Here is a 25,013-nt window from a genome sequence, read left to right as displayed (position 1 = left end):
CAGGTTTAGCTGTAAGCAGTTATTGTTCAACCATTGTTTAATGTTGGTTAAACAGACTGCTTACACAAGACACAATATAATCCTATAAACTGGGCTTCAATATTACCCACATGTTCTGTCTTCTTATTTATTGACAATGACCATAGAATAAAATATGAAGGCATCAAATTGAACTTTCAAGGGAGTAATATGACGGCTTTAGGACCCTAACGTCACCCTTCTTCAGGAAGAGGGCGTCGGCTCGGTAGCCGGTGGAGGAGGAAGGTGCTGTGACTGGCGAGCTGCTCGCGCAGTGACGCGTACAACCGCGAGGTCAGGACATTGGCGCGAGCGATGCGAGTCAGGGGCTGCGAGGAAACAGACTAGAGAGAAACACCTCAGCCGGGTATCGTCTTGTTTCAGCGGTGTGAAAAGAAACACAGTGCAGTGAGCATGTCGGTGCTAGCTTTGCAAGAGTATGAATTCGAGAGACAGTTCAACGAGGACGAAGCTATCCGATGGATGCAGGAGAACTGGTAAGGCTACACTGTAATCTTAGCGCCCCGTTTATAATCCCATATATAGCAATGAACGGTTTTTCTACAGCACATTCAACGCGCCGTGCTCGTGCTAAATGTGTGTTGGAGCCTGTCGCGTGGAACATACATCCACCTCGTTTACCGGGATTAAACCTAGCCGTATCCTCTTACATCAGCCTCTTTGTCATCATCCGCGAATTTCTGACTGCTTCATAAAATGAACAAATTCATGCAGGCCTTCAGCCGCGTGCGAAAACGCCGCTCTGCCACATTTCAGTCTGTCTGCTCTCATTGGATGCTACATGCTCTTCCACTGTTGCATTGTGCATCTTTCATGAGAAGGATTTGTCCTTGAATTCCTGTGATTTATTCTCCCGGCATCACTGCCGCGATAGTATTATAAAGGTCATCCATTCCTCCAGCTGTCGCACCGCCATCCACTCACTGGATCCACGCACCACTCATCCAGTATGTTTTTATCCACTGATTGACTGATTTTCCATGGTCAAGAGTGGGCACCAGTCATGGTTTATTTTTGTCCTTTAAAATAAAGATATTTGTTATTAATTTAGGAATTATTTGTTCTGTGTTTTAAAACAGTTTATTTTTCATTATGAGTCATATATTGATTGTTTTCAATCAATGGAGTATAAAATGATTAAAAACTGTCATCACAAACCCCAGACTCTAAGGGGTCTAATAGCGTGCTTGGTCCAATACATTTCCTATGTAAATGAAAAGAGAAAGTGTTTGGAGCTCTACTTTAAACAAAATGGCTGGAACTATTATTAACCTATCAAAATTGTTGATATTTTATTGATTGAGTAATAACCCAGTTCTGTTAGCTCTAAATAAGACGCCTTTCCAAATGAAAGAATATGAAATCCCAATTAACCTAAAGATTAATTGCTACACAAAATATAAGAGACTAACTTGCAGCAAAAGCCTTTTTTAACCGTACTAATTGGAGTCACTGATGAATCACAGCTTCCCACAAATCAAATGTGTTTTCTTCCTCTAGCCGTAAACATGCATTTTTTTTAAACAGCTTTTTTTTACAATAGAGTGTATAAGTTGACCTTTTACAGACATTTCATTTTTAAGTATCTTGTTAGGGGGAGGAAAAACAAAGCAAAACAAAAATCTGAGTGATGTTAAGAAACTGGATTAGCAGTTCTCCACATGCTGCAGATTCTGTTAGAGTGGCCTTTCAAGTTGCAGCTGATCTACAGAACAGAAGGACTATTCTCCCAACAGCTGTCCAAGGTGGTGTGGATGGAGTATATATGAGAAAGCAGGATGAGATCCTTTCGTGGAAGGCAGCTGAATATTCTTGTTTTCTTCTTCAAAATAAGAGTGAGGTGGCTTGTCCTCAAAATACCCTGTACTAGTACAAGATGCTGCAAATTAAAGCTGAAGTCATCTTCTGGCATCGTTGTTCATTGATAAGAAGCGTCAATATTTAAAATGTCTCATTGTTTACTTAGGGTGGTGTCTGCTATGCTTTGCACAATCTGTAACATTACTCCAGGCTGAAATTTCCCTGTTGCTACTAACGGATGAGTAAATATTCTTCATGATTGTGTGCAGTCATGCATTGCAATCGTGGGTCATGTACTGGTCTGTCCACCCATCTTTTGCGTGAATTAATAGAGGGTTATTTTTGTCCAGGTCCACGCCAGGTTGAGCAAGAAATGGTTCCAAGCAAAACAAAATGATTCATGGGTAAAGTTAGTATGAGCTTCATTCACTGGTAGTGGGTTTTTAGAAGGCAGCACACAGAAAGTAAGAGGTATTTGTCTAGCTTCATCTGTTTCAACTGCCTGATAAAAGGCAGATTATTTTTAAAGCATATTTTCCTTGAGTGCTTGGAATGAGTTATAGAACAGTTTCAGTCTTATTCAGTAAAATTAAACCTGTGTGTGAGTGTGAGAGAGAGAGAGAGGGAAAGAGACCGAGCGAGAGAGAGAGTGAGTGAGAGACCACATGGGAGTAATGTGTAGGAGCTGTCCATACCCTAGTACTGACAACCAACCAATAACGTTCATCTTCTGATGTCTGCTGACAGAGAATTAGCCAATCAGGTTGCAGCTGATCTGTGATGACCTCTCTCTGCTATTCCTGTAGTGGAAGATGTCAGACAGGGCCAGTGCACATGGCTAATAGAGACAACAACTATGGAAAGAGGGACTGTATAAGTTTATGAGTTGACATTAGGAATGTAATAAAGGGTGACATGTTTTTATGGCTTAAGGGTGAGACATAAGGAGCTCTTATGAAAGCATGTGCCTTAGAAAAAAAAATGCCTCTGTTTAATGGTTAGCTCAGTGCAGTACTTAAACCACCACACAATAACTTTAATCTAATTTGCACAGTTTGCGTTTATGTATTTATTTTGTGTATTTATCCTGCAAACCATTAACAAGGCCAAGTGCAAATATGAACTGATTTCAGTTCATATTTGCAAAAGCAAATGTCAAGAATTGCATACAGATCTCTGGCTTGGCTGTTTTCAGTCTTGTTTGACTAGAAGAACAGGAGGATCCCTTTTTATGGATGTGCCAGGGAATAATTCAGACTCTGAAGGTAAGGCAGATCATATATTTATCATATAACATATTTATCTGATATTTATCTTTGGAAATCACAATAAATGTTTATTTTGCATTGCATTTAACTGGCTATTGAGTAGACGCGTGAGTTATATAAAAGCTTGTGTGCATGACAGAGGAGTCATTGATAAAGCATGAAATTGGCCCTGAAGTTAACACCATTAGACTGTGACTGTTGAACATAGTTATGTAATAGTGTTGATGATGATAAGCTGGAAAAACAAACAGCTCTAAAACTATTCTATTAGTCAAAAGCAAAGATATCTTTAATCAGAATATTTGTTACACTGTTGTTACATTTTTCTCCTAATATTTCCATGTACTGTATTCTCATTGTTGAATATAGGAAAGCATCAGCTTTAGTCATGACGGTCATTTACATTTCAAGCAAAATGTATGTTAACTGAACCATGAATCCTGTTCTTTGGCTGTCAGATATTATGTATTATTTCTAGTGTGGTCAGTGTTGCCTGTTTCAGTTTGTATTATTTGATGTTAAATATGCACAAGTTTATTTTTCTTGTTTCATGTTCAGCCAAGTCCCAGCTAAAGTAACCCCTCTGTTTAAAACAGGACAAGACATAAGTGTACATTGTTATATACTGTGTGTATGTCATTGTTCTGCAGGGATGAATGGAGACTGGTGTCCTGATCTAATGTCTTTGTTGGACACTGACAGGAGACAGCTCAGTATTGTATAAGAAAGGTCAAAGAGTCGGTTGAAGAACTAAGAAGAGGAGGAAGAACTAAATACTGTGTGATAACATCAGCATCTTGCCTTTTTGACAACAAAATGTATTCAGTACAATATAAACCTAAATATTATAGGGGCAGGGTGTTTTCATTTTTTCTCCACTTCAATCTTGTGGCAAAAGATTGTCTGATTTGACTTTGGTAAGGAAATTGTGGTGCACAACCCAAATTTAATTGTGATTAAGTCACACTAGGAAATTGGAAAACCAGTTTAAAATTTAAAAAACCCCAAGATAACGACTTCCATTTACCTCGGAAGTCTCAGCAGCATGTTTCTCCTGGGACCTGAGTCAGTTGAAGTCAGATGCACTCGTCAGCTAGATCATATTAATATAAGATCATTTTTTTCTTCATCTCAGTTCCTTGGCCCTTCACAACCCATTTCAACACTTAATCACTTAACACACAGTAAACCTTATGCAATGCCTGACTGTAATTGCACATATAGTGCATTTATTAACATAACTTTGCAAACTTGTCTTTGATATAAAATTGTTTAGCATAACATGTGCATCATGTTACTGTTTTGAATAAAGTCTGTTTAAAAACACATGCATGGGTTTCTGTATTTGTTGTTGCAGCTCAAATTTTGGGAAGAAATGAATAAACAAGCACTTCTCTCATTTTGATAGGCGATAGCATGTCCAGTCTAATGTGGTAATATCTGGACTGCAGTCTTTGGTTATTACATCTGGTGTGACTGTGTGACTGAACTGGTTTGTCATCACTTCAAATGAAAACACTTATCTTCCTAAATATATTAAAACCTCAGATGTGATCCAGTGCAATGGATAAAACCTGCTCCATTTCAATATTGCCTGATGTATGTTAAGATTGCAGTGTTCCTTACTATCCATAAAAGACACTTTGTTATTATTCAGTGTTATACACTCACCTTCAACCTGCTGACTCAGTCTGCACTTCCACAAACGTCATCATTTCTCATTAGCATGCAGATTGTTTAGAACCTTATGTTCTGTTTTTTGAAAATCCCCTTGTGTGGATAGCATCCCCATGGGTCTCTGCTCTTTTGATGGATCTCTGGTGATTTTGCTTTGGATTGATAACACGGGCTGCACAGTCGTAGAATACTGCAGGGAATGAATAATGAAAATTTTGAGTGTGGTCTGACTGTTAATGTTTCTTCTAAAATTTGCTTCATTTGCTGTTGCTTTATAAACGTATTTTTAGAGTAAAATAATAATGTTTAGACTCTGCCTTCATGAAATGTTTATGAATATTACTTTTAACAGTAGCATTGCTTCTTTTTAGCTAACCATTTGCCTTTCAATTCAGAAGTATCCTGGCTCACTGACTAATCTTGAAGATCATGTTTCTGGAACTCGATAAGTTGGGGAGATAGCTGTCTTCCATCACAGTTTCATATTACTTATTCAGTCCAAGTGCAGCCTTCTCCATTGTTTCGGAGTTCTCATGCCCTATTATTGTACAGATGAGACCAGTAGATGGACTGGATTAAAAAATTATGTTGCATCAGTGGTTAGTGCATAGTGGCATTTCCCATAGATTTAAACTTTTACTTGTATTGAGTAGAGTATGCACATATGCTTGAGCAACTACAGTCCAAGAAGGTGCAGTTGGACAATGTTTGATAGGATGAGATGCTCTTTTGAAAAAATATTACTATGACTCGCAAGTTGTTTGGTCCGACCAAAATGAGGAGAAAGATCTGGGATTAGTAGTGAGTCAACCTTTAAAATATGAGCAAGGGACTACACTAAAAAGTTCATTTATTATTCTGGAAATCTGTGAAAATAATAATAAAAATTCAAAAATGATTTAGCAATTGTACTTGGGCAACCACCTCAAAAACTAAAGTTAAAGTGCTTGAAATGTTAACTAGCTTGTTTTCATTTTTCTCTTGAAAAATTATATATGCATTTGTGTGCATTCTCTTATGCAACTTTTAAAAAAAATTCATGATTCAAAGCAGCGCAGACGACGTTAGAGAGATCCTTTTTGAATATTGAGTATTTTTATCCAAGAAATTATTTTTAGGTATTAGAGACACTTTGTTGTGTTTTTTAGATGATTTCCTGAATTGGATCCGTAGCTATAAGTAAATGGATGCTGCTGCCTTTGTAACAAGAGCAGCACATGGTGATGCTAATCTTTCTTGACCATGTTAACCAAGAATATGCTTCAGGCTTGATGTTTGTTTGGCCTGTTTTCTTCTCACCACTGGTGAGGCGAGGTAGAGACATGCGCTGACTCCTCTGGAACTGATGTCTGCCTGCGGTGTTGCTGCAGTTTTGTTACACTTTCAGTTTTTATTGGGCTGCCAGTAAAAATCTTTAATGCAAGCAAAAGCAGTTCATATTACAGCTATTTTGTGTTAGTGTGTATGTGTGACTTTGCAAGCCTGTGTTTATTACCTTATTTTGTTCAAGCTAGAAATGCAAAGACTGAACATTGGTATGGGTGAGATCAACCCAACTGACTGCCTTGTCATTTCTTCAACAGACCCTCTGTTAGTGTGGCCATGTAAATCACCAGCTTCTGTAGGTGTAATATGTAGGTGGCCCAGTGCTTTTTGTCCTTATAATGGATACCTTTGGTTAAAATGTACATTTAGGAAATAACACATTAAGCCCAAATTATAAACCACTAACACAAAAATATATTTCTACAGAATTTTCAGTTTTTTACTTTTTACAATCGTTTGGAAAATCTTTTCAAAACGGCACTTACATTTGTTTTTAGTTGGTGGACTTTTTGTTTCCCCATTTCTTCTGGTGAATTGCAGTTTTTCTTGAGTAGTTACATACATGAGTCAATATGGAATGAATGCAGTTGGACTACATTTCTTCTCACTGTAGTTACAAGAGTGTGTGTCTTTTTCACGTTGTACTTGATGATGTGCGTTCCAATGAAAACAAAGTTTGGGCACATAGATAACATACTGGTGATGCAATTCTCAGACTAAAGGTTTTAAAGCCATCCTTTCTTTAAAAAAACAAATCAGTGCTACTTAATAATTAATTAATTAATTTATAAATCCTACAACTTTTGTCAATTATGTAATGACAATCACAGCTTCAGCGTGATTGTTGTGTGATAATGTCAATTATTGCACAACAAATGTTAATACTTCATGCACAAACTTCTTAAAGTAACTTTGACTTTTGTACATGCTGCTAAGTGACCTGTAAGTGCATCTCAGTGATTCTTGGATGATGACTGGTTATTATGTAACATAGTTAGATTATATTCACTGCAACTTGCGGTATTTTTTCTTTTTTTTTCTCTTTTTCTGCTTGTCTGCTCTTTGACAAAGTTACTCCTTTTACTCTCTATAGGATACAGAAAGTACTGCCAAGGAGTTAACTGTCCTGAACTAAACTAAAATATTGGAAGTGTGCGCACAGATACACAGTTCTGCTGTGTGTATATAGTTGTATATGTCTTTGTGACATAGCATACACACACACACAGTTAGACACCAGCTCAGTGTCACAGGCATGCAGACTCATCCTCAGACTGCAAGCACAGGATTACATAAGACATGAAATCTCCTGGACAAGCTAATACAGATCCAAGTTTCACAGCAGGTTATCCAGCAGCTTTATACGACACTGTCAGTGGGGGAGGGGATGGCCAATGGGATCAACATTCTTATTATAATGTGCAATGTACTAAAGAAGTTAGTACATAAGTCAACAAAACCAAAACCATAAGGTGTTAGGATATGCTGGCATACTTCAACTTGATGTCTAGAACGAATTGTTTGCTATAAAACTGTAATTTGGGCTGGATGGCTTGGCTCTCCGTTTGTCATGTTTGAAGTTAGACTACTCAACTTTTACAGGCTAAAAGACCATTTTCATTTGAACCTTTATGGTGGTGATAATATTGTGAGACTGTAGTGTCAGAGGACATCTCTGGAGCTGTGCTTTGTTGGCTCCATCATCAGTATTCTCTCAAAATTAAATTCCCTTTTTAAACTTTTGTTCATCATTTGGCAGCAGTGAAAAATGAGCCAACGCCCAGCGTCTGAAGCTGTAATAATGGTTACGCACCAGAGGGAGAGGGAGTGTGATGCTTTCCTGATTTGACTGAGCAGCTCTTGTAGACTACACTCAGTGTGCACAGTTTTACATAGAGAGCCGGCTCTGCAGTCATAGATTTCACCTTATTTTAATGTTTTTTACCTCTAAGCTAGTGCTTCTTGTGCTCATTTAGATGAATGCAGCTGCCAGCCTTGCTGCAAGAAAGAAATCTCTGCTGATTCTGTTACTGCTTCATGCTGATCCTTCCCAAAAGAGCTCTGACTTTGTAGTTTTTTATTTGTGCTGCCTCGGCCCACTTTGGCAAACAGCAGAGTCAGGCCATTTGCCACAACCCTTTAATATATTGCACAAGTAGTTTTTACCTTGTGCAGTTTACTATCTTAATTTATTTATTAAATTATATTTTGGGAGGCATTATGACGTACTTCGAGGACTGAGGAAACTTAAGAGAGAACTGAACAGAAAACTGTAATAAGGAGTCTTAAAATATATACGGTGATCTTTACAAGCACATGCACAACGTGAGTCAGGTCTTAAAAACATGAGCGAAAGCAGCAACAAATCACTCATGACAGGTTCTAATGTGAGGGTGAGTAGCTGTGCTACATGGCTAACATTAGGCTATTTATTTTGGTTTTTTTTCCCTGCAGCCAACCAAGTAATTACATTTTGGCAAAATAAGAATTTTCTTATTCAGCTAACATTTGGCCATCTTTTTTTATTTATTTTATTTAGGACAGTGCATGTTAATGAACATAAATGTAAAAAAAAAAAAATTACATGAATGTAAACATACCAGATTATAGCCAAGGGCTAATTTCCATCTGTTGTCCTTAACCATAAAAAATAGACATAATAATTCATAAAAATTCATCATTCATTCATAATAAAAACTCCATCACCAAAATTACACATACACACCATTCTGTTCCCAAATAAAACATTAAAACTATACAACTCATACATGATCACACACTTGATTTGTCCATAACCAGTTTTTAACCTTTGCCTTAAGCAAATTGAGTGTAGAGCATTCTCTAATGGGTTGAGGAAACAGTCTTCCTCAAGGGTAGTGCTGGGCTTGTTTTATGGTACTGCCGTTGTCATCATTCTCATAGGAATTTGCTTATGGAGAGCCTATGAACAGGGGTTTTCAGCCTATGCAAATGTGGATGACACTGTGTAGGTCGAATGCTGATTGTTGGACAAGAGAGAAGGGACAGCAAAGATAATAACTCCAAAGATTAAGAAATGAAAATCACAAATGGTGACTGCAGTGGACACTTGATTGTTAGTAATACTGGGTCTTTGTATGTAGGACTTTGCAGCTGGCTGAAGGACTAAAAACGATGAAAGAGTTGCCCACAAACAGGTTGAACCACATGCTTTGAATACTGCCTCCAACAGATGCGATCTACTTGTAAATGGATTCTCAGTGGGTGCCTACGGTTTGCCAGTGTACTGGACGTGGACAATCATCATGAGGCTACTGTAGTTTCTATGAAAGTTTCATCATCACATGATCAGTGCGAGGCTCTGAGTGAACATCACCTGACTGTCTCTGATCGCTATTTGTGACAGTGTGGACGTGTTAGTGGAGACTCCAGAGCACCAACTGTGCATGCACCCTTAAGGTGGACTTCAGTCAGATTTCGAAGATCTAACACTATGGCTACTACTTTCTTGTGTTGTCTCCAGCAGCCCATGTCTGTCCCACAGAGTATAATTGTTCTTTAGTGTTTACAAACTAAATTATTATGCAGTAGACTTCTTGGTCATCATACTGGTGTTTGAGCCAAAACAAATATAAGCTAAATATTAATTTAATTAATTATTAAAAATAAATAGATAAAATGTAAAATTCTTTGCTGATGATGAAGTAATCTGTTGCAATAGTTGGTCCTTAGGCTCTAAATTTATTTTCAAAATGTAACTTGTTTGTTGGCTTGACGTTATTAAAACAAAGTACACATTGGTTTAAGTAAGTGATTATCCTGTTTTAAATTTGTGTTGTGTGGATTTCGGTGTTGTGCTATCTGCTTATCCAGAGGTGGTTTGGTTTCCCCGATGTGTAATTCACAGCAATCTTCCTGGCATTTCACCACGTACACTATATTATTCTGTTTGTGCAAGAGGATCCGATCCGTCAGGTGGACCAATTGTTGGCATAGTGTGTCGTGGGGTTTGAAAGCTACAGACACCGTGTTTTGACAAAATGCGTCTCAGCTGTTCTGTTAAAGGTTTTCATTTAGGCAGCAGTTGTCTTTCTTCTCTCCTGGATCGCCTGGAGCATTCTGTAGGTGCTTTCCCAGCTTTGACAAATGTCCAGCTGGGATAACCACACTTACTCATGGCCTTTTTGTAATGATGTCATTCTGATTCCCTGGCCGCTGTGTCTGTGGGGATGATAAGAGTCAAACATTTCTTCCCCTGAAAACGATATGTCCAGTAGGGCTGGGCGATATGGCCTAAAATCCATATCGCGATATAATTTGAAGCATGTGCGGTAACGATATATATCGCGATATATTCTTTTCTTCTGTATAACGTATTTTCCACACTATAAGGCAAACTTAAAATCTTTTAATTTTCTCAAAAATCGAGTGTGCCTTATGTATGAATTCTGGTTGTGCTTACTGACCTCGAACCGATTTGGGTGTGCAGAAATCTGTTAAAAAATGTTTTGATGCACAGTAAAGCTGGAGGATGAACGCCAACTTTTCTTCCACTCGATAAAAATTAGGGCTGGGCGATATGACCCAAAATTCATATCTCGATATTTTTTAGCTGGATGGCGATATAAGATATATATCTCGATATTTTTTTAAAGCCATAAAGTAAGAACAAAAAGAGAGTTCTTAGTCAAAGCTGTGTCCCAGATGTCACACAGGCACTTTTATTAACATAAAGCATAGATGTACATGAAAAAAACTACTCAAAAATAAATTATGAGCATTTATTAAAAATAATGCTCTATAAATAAAAGAAAAGTATGTTGTTTTTGTCCATAACAAAAAGCTCACAATTGTGCAGTCAAAATGTAAACTAAAAGACGTTGAGCATAATAACATAGGCAGATTTCACAGCTGCTCTGTTCCCAACTTCTACTGCGTGACTGACAGCCTGGAGTTTGAAATCCGCTTCAGGTGCCATTTATGGTCCTTATACACACACACAATACGGTAATATTACGTTGAAGCACAGTGCGTATTACTACGCGAGCCTCCTCGGTAGCCGCTCCGACAGTCCATCAAGCGGTGCAGCCCCGTAGCTTACCAAAGTCGTACTAAAACATTTTTTGACAGATTGCTGAGCGCCGTGTTCCACATAAAATCGGTTCGCGGTCATCAAGCACAACCAGAATTCATACATAAGGCGCGCTGTCAACTTTTGAGAAAATGAAAGGATTTTAGGCTGTGCAGCCCAGTGGGCTGCATGGCGTTAGCGTGGTTAGCTCGTTAGCATGTTGACGCCGTCCAGCCCCACGCATGGAGCAATGCGCAGTAACTCGTTAACGGAATTTTGCCGTGTTCATCTTGTCGCTGCCTGCAGGTGAAGCTATGAGGGAGGAGGGGGAGTTGTGTTCAGTGAAGGAGAGGCGAGGCGGAGTAACGTTGCGTAAAGACAAAAGTGGACGAAAGAGAGGCAAACTTGTGGCTCCACAACTATAATTATAACGTATATATCGATATAAAGGATATGGTCACATATTATATCTCGTATAAAAATATATCGATATTTTTAAAAAACTCGATATATCGCCCAGCCCTAATAAAAATTCACGTGAGGGATTCTGGTGGTCAGGGACAAATGAAATCTCATAGCAGGATGCTATACACGGGGCAAACTTCAGTCAGGTGAACAACTGAGATTATTCATCCACAATACAAGGTTAGTTATTAATATACTGCAACAACATGGGAATAGAACAGCTGCGAGAGAATTCAACATTAATGACTCAATGTTACGGAAGTGGAGGAAGCGCAGTTTTTGGCTTTCCCCATATTTCAAAAGTGCTTCATCTCTTTGCTATGACTGTCGCCTGGCATAATTTGCAGATGATAATGGTTGTAGCCGCTGCGATGCTTTCGACCAAAACAGGCGCAGTTTGATGACATCATCAACATGCGCTATCGCGATAGAGCGGTACAGTCAAAATCTCTAGCGTTGGCCAAATTTATATCGTTTCTATCGTATATCGTTTATATCGCCCACCCCTAATCTCCAGCAAGCAAACAGAATCGAGTCTCTGGAGTAATCAAAATTTATGAGAGAATAAACTGAAAATGAACCTGACTAAAAGCCGCAGGGTTCAAAGCTTGTGCAAAAAGTAGCGGCTTATAGCCCGACAATTACGGTAATTAAAATGTCACATAATGTCAAGTGCTTTGTGTTTTAATGCTTTTAAATGACTATTTTTAATGGACTTTTTACTTAATAGATGACAAAAGACTATTTAAAATAAAATCTGTGTAACCTTTGCCAAACTGTGACCACTGATGATAGACATGGTAATTACAAATAAATGTAAAAAATAATTTGTATCAGTAGCACAAGCAAACTGCAGTACTATGCCAGCCGTGAGCCACTCCTTGTTTCTTTGTATAATGCTAGGAAAATAGGCAGTGTGTTTGTTATCAGTGTGACACTGAAAAGTGATGAGATGCTTTCCAGATGATGATGCATGCCAGATTCTGACACCACTAGCTGAAATGCAGCCCCCAAATTATGACAGAATCTCCACCATCTTCTTCCATGTGGTTGTAGAAACTCACTTTTGTACCTCTCTCCTAAGCTTCTCTGTACATCATAACAATATTTTTGTTTGTTTTTTGAAAATTCAATAGTCTTTGAAACCAAAAATTTCAAATGTGCAGTAATCACTCCATACGCTGCTGATTTTTCACCTTTCCTCCCCATTTCCCTTCTGTAAGGCTCCTTGACAGCCACCCTTTCACCAAGACTATTTCCAATAAGCCTTCAACAAATAGTAGATGGAACAACTGAAAAGCCAGATGCATCTGATGTATCTTTATTTATTTGTTTACTTACTCATTTTTGTATTTCTAAAGGACATGACTTTTACATAGTGTTCATCCGTTATCAATGTTTTTTAAGAAAATGCTCAGGGATAAGGACTGAGAAGTTGTGAATAATAAGCCAGTGTTTACAGAAAAAGGGCTCCAGAGAACCTAGCGAATTAGTGCTCGAGTGCTTAAAAAAATACCAGAAAGCCTGGCTTCTAGGAAGTACAATATTAAAAAAAAAATGAGGGGTAGCTCAAGGCACATTACTTTAACTCAATAAATTCCTTTATAACATGACATCTAATTTGATAACCTTCAAAAACTAATGGCCCTAACAGAATAAGCGAGGCTTGGACACTAAAGGGTAAATTTATTTTGCCCCATCTTTAGATGATTTCATTGTACTCATAAGGAGTTCTATATATGGCAAATGGACTGATTCTTATATAGCGCTTTTCTACTCTCCCGGAGTACTCAAAGCGCTCTATACAACATGCCTCATTCACCCATTCACACCCACTCATACAAGCACTTCTATACACAAGTGCAAACTAACCTGCATTCACACACATTAATTTGGGGTTAGTATCTTGCCCAAGGATACTTGACATGCAGACTGGGGAAGCCAAGGATCGAACCACCGACCTTCCGATCAGTAGCTGATCTGCTCTACCACCTGAGCCACGGCCACCCCTTTGAAATCACAGCTTAGACTATGTTCATCGTGCTACCCTTTGACCTTTAACCTTGAATGACAGTAAACCAAAGGGTAATGCTGAGATTGTTTCTCCTTTGCAATCCCCTCCAGCCACTCCACATTATATAGGGCACTGTATTGTGTGTTGCTCCGTTCCCCCCTCCTTCCTGTGTAGTTGAAAAACAGTGATGTCATTCTGCAGTCCAACCCTGTTGACATTCTGTAAATGCAGCTGAATTTGACTTTGACAGGTTTGTCCTTTGTTCTTCAGAGGTGGTCTCAAGCATTTTATGGTCTCCTGCAAGAACAGTTAGGTGACATCCTATATCCTTTGTTGAAAGATGGAAAATAAAGAGTTGATACACTATGTGATGGTAAAAGTATTCATTTATTCAGTTTGAAAAGAGAAAGGGCATCAGCAGCACTACTTTTTTATCTTCTAGCATTGGTTGACCCATAACCATCTACTGACATACACCTTAACCTGACTGACCGTCTTACACAACCCTCCTGTATTGAAATTACAAAGTGGGATCCTAAAGTTAGCATCAAGTTCATTCTTGAAGTTCATTTTTGAGAAACTGATGTCATGGAATTAAAGATTTAACTGATTATTGTCACATAGCCTTTTACATTTTTTTTTTTAAAAGAAAATAAATTACGCCTTTTTTGTGTGGCTACATTCTTGATCAGCAAATTTTAGCGCTGTTGTCGAGAGTGTCATCTGCTAAGGAAGCAGAACAGGTTTGTTCACTGTGTACAAGGTTGCACATGTGTGGGCTCTGTGAGAAATGTTCAGCAGTGTTAGCAATGTAAGTCTTAACCCTTTAAAGCCAACTATATCATGTTTAAAACACGCGTTTTTGGGACGTCTACATCAGTGTGAACCCCCATCCCATGGAAAACTGAAATAAATTGCATGATATGCTTTTAAAGAATAAGCTGCAAAAAATGCCTGATGTAGTACTCCTGTGCTTATATACCATATATCACAATTCAATTGGCAATTCTGTTTAGAGGCCTTATTTTAATTTTGTATAATAAAGCACTAAATACCTAGGGCTTAAAATCACGTTGTTGTCTTTGTATAACCTCTAAATAACAACACAAACCTCACTGAAGTGGAACATCACTCCTTGGGCTACTTTTACTCAGCTAATTAATCCCAGAGCTGTTGGTCAAGCTCCAAGAATGCCTCATTCCTAGTTGCTGTGCACTGTCCTCTTGACAGCAAACACAATGTTTTTTTGTTTTTTTTAATGTTTCCAAGGTTGCTGCTGCTGATATTTCTTTTTTCCAGTATCACCCTGCTGTTACATACATATATCTACTTCTGGCTACCCTGCTGTAGGTCTGATGCCTGACTAACCTGGAACCTACTAACTTACTCTCATAAGGTTTATTTTCCTGAAGGTTTCCTGGGGGGTTATTTTCTTGGCTATGCTGCTCGAAGCAGTTACTCTGCTCTCTGTCCAATAGAGCAGATCGTTTTTCGACAATGCTGGTTTAGTGTTTTTCAGCCCTATTCAGCATCCAGTCTGTCAAGTCAGACTACCTGCACCTTGTAATTGTGCTGAGCACTGGCAAATACTTTTCTTTAGATTCAGTTGAGCCAGGTGGTGTTTCACTGACAAGTCAATTAACACAAATTTAGATCACAGGATGGGAGGAGCTGAAACTGAATCCCGGCAATAGCAATTAACTTGCAGCAAAGTATTAAATGGCAGTTGGAACTGGACTCTGATCATTAAATCATTGCTTCAGGCATTGCATGTGAAGTCACTTTATTATGTAAAACATGTCTTGTGTACATTATGAAGCAGTGCTGGAAGAAGAACTTCTGTGCATACAAAAATTACATTGTTAGAAATGATTACTTTATGGTGGGAATAAATTGCAAATAAATGCTGCTTTCATTTAAAATGTCAGTTTTTTCCCCTCATAGTATCTAAGGATGAAGCTTGAAAATGTTTGTTTCTTCTTTGATGGATTACAGTAGAGTGCAAGTCTTAAGCAGTGAATGGAGCAATTTATTGAAATCCAATCGTACATGAAAATATAGTGTATATATTAAAAAAAGAAGCTTGAAAGTCAATATGTTGTGTAAACCTTTATTGAGGAATAAAAGGTGGAATAAAGCCAGAGCTCTCGTAGGCAAGTTTTTTGGAATTTCTTCAAATAGTGTCCAAGCTTCTTGATGGGCATTCCAAAGCTCTTCTTTGGATGTTGGCTGCCTTTTCTTCTGCTCTCTGTCAAGATGGTTCTACATCTGAAGAATGTTGAGGCCCAGACTCTGGGAAAGCCAATCCGTGATTGATAGAAAAACATACAGTGGAATACAGTCAAGATATGCTTTCACTGGATTGCTGTTGCCAATCATATATATGGTGCATCAGAATCTAGCGTTGACCTCAGCCTCTTCTTCCTGTTTCCTTTTCTTAAGAGTTGCTTTTTGACAGCCATCCTTCCATTTCTGATGGGTTTTCACCAAAGAGTAGATGGATCAACTGAAGGCTGTCACATCTTTGCTGTATTTCTTTCTTATTTCTCAAGGATATGACTTTGAGATACTGTCCATCTGCTGTATATAGCTTTTTAGGCCTGCCACTTCTTTCTCCACCTATCTAGCTTTTTAAAATCTTTAAGGGAGATACAGCTCTCTATGCCAAATGTGTGGCTAATAACTCTGGTTACGGTCAACAAGGAATTGCCTTGTGGGTGCAAAAACACTACTGTCAAACAGTGTTATCTTTGGCTTTTTTCCATGAGTTCAGCTAAAGAAATGGGAACAGATTAAGTTTTTTACAGCAGGCTGCTAGTAACAAAGTGCCTAAAGATACAATTTAAAAAAGGTTCTATGCTAAATTGTCTATCTGTTTTGTGTAGACAAAACAGCGGCCAATCCTTAGTTAGGTGCCGTTTTATGCTTGAATGATTCATAAGTTAGTCTAAAGTGACTTTAAAAGCATTCATCTAAAAAAAGTGAGGTACAAGTAGTGGACTGAAAATGAGTGAAAAGGAACCAGTGTCCTAAGAAAAACTTTGAAAGATTGTCAGAAAGTTCTGAAACCTTTTGCTCAAGATCGCTTTACAAGAACGTCTGACGTCTTTGGGAGCAAAATATAAAGAACTGATGGGTGTTTCAAGACTTAACGTTCGGCTATTTTAGTCACTTTAGTGATACTTTATAACCTTCATTCCTAATTTGTTGCATTGAACATCAGTCTATCAGTATATTTTCCTGTGTATAGTAAGTCATGCTTTCTCTTTTTGTTGCTTGCAGGAAGAAGTCCTTTCTCTTCTCTGCACTCTATGCTGCCTGTATCCTCGGGGGCCGCCATGTCATGAAACAAAGGGAGAAGTTTGAGTTGAGGAAACCATTGGTGCTGTGGTCACTCACCCTCGCTGTATTCAGGTAAGAGGGTTAACATTTGTTTAATGATTATTTAATGTAAACTGACTTCAGTTGTCAAACGTCGCTGCGTTTCACAACAACTAGAAACAGTAGCAATGTGCACAGTAAGAAAACCTCAGCCTTGTAGAAAGTGCTAGAAATACAAACATTTTAGCTATAATGTGGGAAGCACTTTCACACTTTTAACACAAATTATTGTCTGTATATGTATGTCCTCCTCACCCCCATGTAGTATTTTTGGTGCCATCCGTACTGGGAGTTACATGATGTACATCCTGATGACGAAAGGGCTAAAACAGTCAGTTTGTGACCAGAGCTTCTACAACGGGCCTGTCAGCAAATTCTGGGCATATGCTTTTGTACTCAGTAAAGCACCAGAGCTGGGTAAGTCCATTTCATTTATTTATTTATTTTAAGTATCTTTTGCATATTTTTTTCTACAATACTGCAAATACTGTAAAAGGCTGATGATGTCATCACCCCGTCAGGCAGGTGGTCAACATGGTCACCCAAGTTTGTGAATTTGATAACTTAAGAACCAAGCGGCATACGGCCTTCAAACTAATACTAAAAGTGTATTTACTAATAATCTTGGACGAGTTTAAATCCCAGAAACCTCAGTCTTAAGGTCAGGGGTCAGAGTTTCTGAAAATCGTCTGAATGTGATGACTGAAGAAGAAAGTCACCTACAATTTTGAAATTGATACAATAGGTGTATCTGCTAGGAGGCTGATGGATACAATTGGCCACCACCAGTACACTTCTTTTTAAAGATTTTGTGTGAATACAATTTTATTTTTGCTCATCTTTATCTTCCTAGTGTCAGATCTGCAAGCCTAAACCTAGAGCAGTTGTTCCTCTCAGCAGGAATAAAGAGTGGCAGATGCCATGTTCTCTCTGTCTGGCTAATGTCCAAACTATCATGTTGTGAAGTCTGGAAACTGGAGACTTGGTTGTTTCTGTATCTACTAGGTACAGAAAGGTGCAGGCGGCTTAGGGAAACATAAGAAGGTGGACAGAGACCTTTTTGTCATGGGTGGATGTCTCTCTAGATATGTCACTAAAAATTCGAGACACTGCAATCCCATTGCACATTCTAAAAACGAACACAAGGCACATATAAGTAGTTATGTTCAATGAAGTACTGCTCTGTTTCATCAAAATACCACTATTATCAGGACCAAAAATATGTATGGCTTGGCTTTAAGGATTTGAGTTGAGTACTCATTTAAGAGCTACAGGTCAGAAGCCAAATTTTTGGCACCGTGCTCATATCTTTTAGCCATCCACTTTTGCCAATACACACTCATATGGACAACATCTTCATCTGTGATTCCAGGTGAATTAACACTACAACTATTGCAATAAAATCAGGTGGAAAATAACATAAAATTTATAACAGTAAACTCAGGTTTATTTGTAGTAAACTGGCTGCTGCAAGCCTTAATAAATCAATATAAATAATAATCATGTTTGAATGATTAAGTAATTCATAATTTTGCATTGTAAAAGAGAAATTCCCACAAATGCCCTATTATGTGCATAATAGGGCAAATTCTAGCAGTATAAATATAATACCAAAACAGTACTTTGTGCTGTCACTGACTGGTTTCCTGGCTTAGAATGGAACTTGGGGTCTGAAGGTTACATGACAGTAAGCATGGCGGTGTCAGTGTGACCTTGGTAAATATGTGACTAGTGGAACCTTACTTGGTTATTAAAAGTCTCTATTATGCTTGAGTTAATCATGCTTTGTGTTAAAATCCCAACTGTTTAACATACTGCAATTACTGCAGGATTAGTTTTCCATGCATTTAAAGTCATTCAGCCACTACATTCACTAATATATATATTGCAATATTTTTGACTGATGTAAAAAAATAAAAATGTAGGTAAGTGTACATTTACATTTATACATAAATTTGAAAACAAAAGCCCCAAATTTTCATAAGGAAAAATACATTTTGTAACCTGGAAACCACTGATATGAAGCATTGATATTATGGTGTTTTGTATTTGTAGCAGTACTTTACTATGTACTTTGTTGTAATAGGGCATGTTTTCTGTTTTTTTCAGCTTTTGCAGTTACCGCAACTGTTTATTGTAGAGTACTTATCGGCCTTAGCCTTGTTATGGGTGATAAATGGTATAATAAAAACTGCTTTTGAACCACTTGTATTTGTGTTTATCAGTTTATTGGGTCCTAAGTTGTCAAACATTTCAGTGCTTCTCTGTGTGTGCCTAAAGCTTTGTGTTTTTACACAGCTTTGCATATTTGAGAGTGATTTGTATCACAGCCAGTTACTTTTTGTTGGACAAATAATAACCATGTTCCTTTTTCTGCTGCTCCGTCCTGTCTTATCCACTCCTAACTTCCACTCTCCTATTCGCAGGTGACACTCTGTTCATTGTCTTGAGGAAACAGAAGCTCATCTTTCTCCACTGGTACCACCACATTACTGTGCTGCTCTACTCCTGGTACTCCTACAAGGACATGGTGGCTGGCGGCGGGTGGTTCATGACCATGAACTACTTGGTCCATGCTGTCATGTACTCTTACTACGCACTGCGTGCAGCTGGTTTCAAGCTGTCACGCAAGTTTGCCATGTTCATCACACTGACCCAAATCACACAGATGTTGATGGGCTGCGTAGTCAACTACTTGGTGTACTCGTGGATGCAGCAGGGCCAGGAGTGTCCATCCCACATGCAGAACATTGTTTGGTCCTCCCTCATGTACCTCAGCTACTTTGTGCTCTTTGTCCAGTTCTTCTTTGAAGCCTACATCGGCAAGTCCAAATCATTGGCTATGGCTGCCACAAAGAAAAGCGAGTAAAAAATAAATGCCATAAGTATGAAAAGAAGGAAGATAATGTAAAAAGGGAGTTTGAAATTGAGAGCAGGGACCAGTGTCTTGAGAAATGAATGGGTTTAGGTGTGAGAGAGGTGGCATATAGCCCACGAAGTCTAGTGGGAGTGGGAGGGTCATGAAATGGTTGGTGTTTGTGCTTGAGCATTATTACTAATGTGCAGGTCTTTAAAAAAAACAAAAAAAAAAAACAAAAAAAAAAACATTGAAGGTTCTGTCTCCCTTGAGGGATGCTATAGAAACAGCACCACCATGATCAGAAGCCATCACAATCTGTCCACCTGAAGTTTAAAAGCCCCCATTTTAAATTCACATTTAAAAGTTTTTCCAAATGTAAAGGATAACAAAAGGATCAAAATCACCAGATTAAAAACAAATTACATCTACCACAAGTATAAGTTTACTTATATAGTATATATATATATTTTTAAATATATATGTATATTGAAAAAAAGAAGGTACATATGAAGATGGAGTTAACATTAACACAGGCCATCTGAGTATGTTTTTGTTTGTGTGTCTGTCTGTCGTCAGTGTTTTTTTTTTTGGTTAGATCTGTCAAAGCAAAAGTTTGGATCGCTGGTGAGTACATGGAGCTGAAGTGTTGGTGGTTGAGGTGAGCTGATGGGGTGAACGGCACTGTGTCGTCTGTCTTACATTGCAAAATGCGATATTTTTCTCAGGTCTTAGGTTATTTCTTTCTTAATATAATATGCATATCAAGACAAAGTAGACATGTTTAACATCTGCACCACTTTACAGTATGGCTGAATTTCATCTAGAATGTCTGCATAATTGAGAAAAAAAGTATGAATGGAGCTGATTGGACTGGCTGTTGACCACACCGCTCCCGGCCGTGATGGGAAACAGATGCTGACAGTGCCCTGCTTCACCACTTGTCATGACCTTGCAGAAGTTGCCGACCACACTTGGAAAATTACTTGCCATTGACTTCCAAGCACTTCGCTGTGTTAAAGTGTCCCTACCAGTGACGAAACCAGTCTGTTGGACAATGAATGCTTAAATGGAGGAAGAGCATATTTCTGTCTAGCAAAAGAAAAAAAATTCAAACATGCAAATTGTCAAAATCTGCTGTATTGAAAAAATAGTATGTATCCTTAATGGTGTCTGTTGTGCTATTGTGCATTTGCACTGTATCAATGTAAAAAATATGTTGCTGACAAACTTAACATATGAACAAAGTGCAAAAATGTGACATGCCTGTGTTTGTTTTGTTTTTTTCCTCTTGGTATTGCACACCATTGAAACTATTTTAGTGCTAAACCTGAAAAGCCATCTAAAGTACTACTAAGCATTTGAAATTAAGAATGACCAGAGTTTAATTATCACTCCCAGACATCCAGTCTTTCTTTACAAGAACTGAAAGACAAAGTGTAGCAGCAATCAAACATGTTTTATGCCTGACCTCTCAACATCAGGTGTTACACTTCTGCTTTTAGCTGAGTCACTAAAGTTGATCTGTATCATTGCTGGATGCACTTCGGTAGTTGTGGGCATAAATGGCACGAGTAGTTAAGCTAAGCAGCTTTTCATCTAAATAATGATAGTAATCCACTATTACTGTTGGTTCAGTATTGAAAAAGCGTGCTGACCGCCCCCTAGAGGTCGCATTAAAGGTTGTTTGAGGCTCCATTTAGTTGAGGTTGGAGTGAGACAAACATGGCATGAATCAAAATGTTTTCATCTGAGAAAAGTTAATCACATAATAAACATGGATTCTTAATCATTTAGTTGGAAAGACCTAGTAAAGCAAATCAAGAAAGACCAAAAAGCAAATCCTGTGAAGTGATGGTTGTGTTTTATTCTTGTTGTACAGACACAATTCCATAAGCCATAAAAAGAATAACAAATGGTAAATTTATGCAATATACATGTTCTATAGGGAAAAGAACACGTTGCCCCATCATATTATAATTTTTAAATAAGTTAAACAAAACAGCAGGATGTGGCCGCCTATCGTTCCTGTCACTTCCGGCTACCATCTTTGGTAACTAATGAGTTAGCCAACGAAATAAAATGCTACGCTATCAAGACAAAAGAGGGGAGTAAAATTTGTTCAACAAGTTTGATATTTTGTTCAGGCTGAAGAAACTGAAGGGGCTTTGAAACTGTGGTAAGTGTGAACAAACTCAAAAACAAATTCCCACAAGCACAAATCTTGAATACTTTTATGGTTTAATTATTCAGTTTTGAATGTGTAATATATCACAATTATATATTATATTATATATTATGTATTATATATACAATTTATATTATAAAAGCGTCAAAGCAGCCTAATGGACCATTTCCAGAACACACATCATGGAAACGTGCAAAGGTCTTTTTCCAGTTAAATGTCTGCTACAGGCTTAGCGGGTGATGGAGCATGTTAGTATAGAAGTCATGGGAGTGGCAAAACTTACCGGTGACAAAACTACTGATGATATCCTGAATTAACAGCAGAAGCTATACTTTGTATAAATGTTCAGTAATATGCACTAGTAGTGAGAGACAACTAGACCATACCAATTTGGTTCCTATTAATATTCTGAGTTTTCTGAAGGTATTTAAAAAAAATGGCTACTTTATTCTTATATTATCTTACAAGAAAATAATGATTGCGATTTTGACAGCTTTTCCTGAATTATTTCAGTATTGATTACAGTCTAGAAGTTGTATCTAATTTCAGTTTATTCATAACCATAAAATGATTTGCTCTGTGCTACAAAAGGCTTGAATCTCAGGTGCCCCTCTCAAACAGGAATGCTCTTTATCTGAACTGAATGCAGATTATGATAATGAGTGCAGGTTCGAACTGCTATTGCGATCTTGATGTAAAGAGAGGTCACTGAAGCATTTTTTTGTTTTTGTTTTTGTGTTTATATTTAGCATTTGCTACATATGAAAAATGAATAAGAACAGAGTTACTTAATAACCGATTATTCTGTATTGGTTGCAGTTGTATCCTTATATATCCCTATTACTATTAGTTTCTCATCGGTGAGCTATTTTATTTCTTTGTAACATTGCTGCCATCTAGTGAAAAAAAGCCAACCTGGCTTTTTTTTTTCTTGACGATTGATTTCTAGGTCATTAATGATAGTACTGTGGAGCATTTCTCTTTAATTGTTAAATAGTTGTGATGAAGAACTATCCTATTCAGTTTATGTAATGGGAAAAATGGCTAATTGAAATTAAGTTGGGATTGTGTGCCACTTAAGTGAAGGTGTATCTGTGATTAGTTGTGCTCATTGTTGTTATGTTATTCATTTCTCCCCTGAGACAAAACTACTAAGACAGCTTGCCAGATTTGGGACTTTCCCTCCTGTCAATGGTGCAATCATACATTCTGGCTCACGTGTCTATGTCCAATACATGCATTAGACCTTCCCTCCCCTTCTGATTTTAACTCTGGACAAATCCTCGAAAACCAGTGTTGCTCTATCCTGCTCAAGAGCTAAAGGGACCAAATACTGACCTGAAGGATCAGGGCAAAGCCTTTGAGTGGGTGGCTAATTCCCGCTTTAGCCCTCATCAGCTGTCCTCTGGGCAGGAATGGGACCGTGAGCGATAAGACAAAGCTAGACCCATCTGGCAGAAACTATAACCCCAGTTACAAAAAGTTATGATGGTCTGCAAAACCTAAAATCTGAGACAAAAAATACAATAATATCATTTAAACCCCATATTTTATTTAAGAAAATATTTTCACATTTTTATATTTTAATGCTTTGGTTTGCTTTTTGTATTTTGAATGTGCACATTTCATACATCTGCACAAGTCTTTCCAAATGTTACAGGTTTTGGAGAAACACATGCTACCATTCAGACAGTATCTTTTTCAGCAAAACAAAGAGATAGCATACTCTGCAGCACAGCACCACCGCAGTGTATTAGAGAATGTAAGAAACCATTCCCAAAGTCCTGACCGGTTGCCAGTTAAAAACATTTGACATTTTATCAAATAAAAAATATGGCCAGGAGGCCATAAACCAAAGAGCTGGAATCCTATATTGAGCAAGGACAGGATAACATTTTGGCTTTTAAAACTTGATCTCCTGAGTTACAAAATGCTTTTAGGGAGTTGCTTAAAGAAGACATGAGGTAACACAGTGCTTCTGGACTCTCTTCTGTACAAAGATAACAAATGCTATGTTCTATTTGTACAGTTTTAATTAGATATGGGGTTTTGGATAACAGGTTTTAAATTCAAAAAAGTAAAGTAAGCATCAGATGTTTTGGGGGGTTTTTGGCTTCTTGTCATTGGCTATCAGTGGATACAATCGATGACATTTCATTACTTAACAAGTGTGGACAAAACATAAACTTGAAACTTAAAAGTGTTCACAGCTAATGACTTGAGAATAACACAGTGCAGTGTATCTAGTTAAGTAAGTAAAATTAGTGTAACTTTTTCTCTTCTTTAAGACCTCTCTTTTGAGAAATGTAGCTTTCTGATGGATTAAACAACATAATTGTGTCTTCAGGTTTCCAGTTTGAAATCTCTGTGTTGTGTGAGTGTTGAGTTCTGAATTTTGCCATTGATGAGTTAAGCTAGAAGTGTGCAAGTAGCTTTGGCTAGGCTGCTGAATAAGACTGCTACAGCGTGTGCATCAGCTTGGTGGGCTTTGTCACTTTTAGCAATCTAAGGAGTTAATCCTACTTCCACGAGGAACAGGTATTGATTTTGAAATTTGGGGAGTTTCACCTGTTTGCTCATTTTTGGGTCTTGGACCCTTTTTTGCATAGGTGTCTCCAGCATCATTGTCTTTTTAGGGTTATTATTGTGTGGTGGATACCTCTCTGTGACCCAGTATTAATGTTCTAACCTGCAGTGACCTTCCTAGAAATGTAACTACAACTTGGTGTCAATAAAGCCAGCTTGATTATAAATGCTGGCAACAGTGTTGGACACTTGCATAGGCAATGTAGTAGGTGAAATACAAATTTGCCACAGAATTAATAAATTATCCATTACTACAACATCCCTGTTGATGACATGACAGTCTCAAGATGCTATTTTATTTATAAGGTGGTGTAAATCAGCTGTGGTGTAGCCTGACACCTTGGAGCCTATGCAAGTAGTTA

The 25,013-nt window shown here is 37.9% G+C and overlaps 1 protein-coding gene across 1 annotated transcript; it reads left to right on the top strand.

Moving 5' to 3' along the window:
- Nucleotides 1-242: 242 nt before the first annotated feature.
- Nucleotides 243-21,135, top strand: elovl6 (ELOVL fatty acid elongase 6). The gene is made up of 4 exons (XM_086260149.1): nt 243-515; nt 16,922-17,053; nt 17,286-17,437; nt 19,447-21,135. Exons 1-4 carry the CDS (start codon nt 433-435, stop codon nt 19,887-19,889), a joined length of 810 nt encoding a protein of 269 aa, XP_086116275.1. The 5' UTR covers nt 243-432; the 3' UTR covers nt 19,890-21,135.
- Nucleotides 21,136-25,013: the final 3,878 nt, after the last annotated feature.

This window comes from Aulonocara sp. 'chitande type north' Nkhata Bay, linkage group LG2, assembly GCF_057382095.1.
Source record: "Aulonocara sp. 'chitande type north' Nkhata Bay isolate Kocher_YH1m ecotype deep benthic linkage group LG2, A_spYH_male_GT1.1, whole genome shotgun sequence".
In the NCBI taxonomy this organism is placed as follows: domain Eukaryota; kingdom Metazoa; phylum Chordata; class Actinopteri; order Cichliformes; family Cichlidae; genus Aulonocara; species Aulonocara sp. 'chitande type north' Nkhata Bay.
The sequence above is the reverse complement of the archived record's forward strand: the minus strand, read 5'-3'. Positions and strand labels throughout refer to the sequence as shown.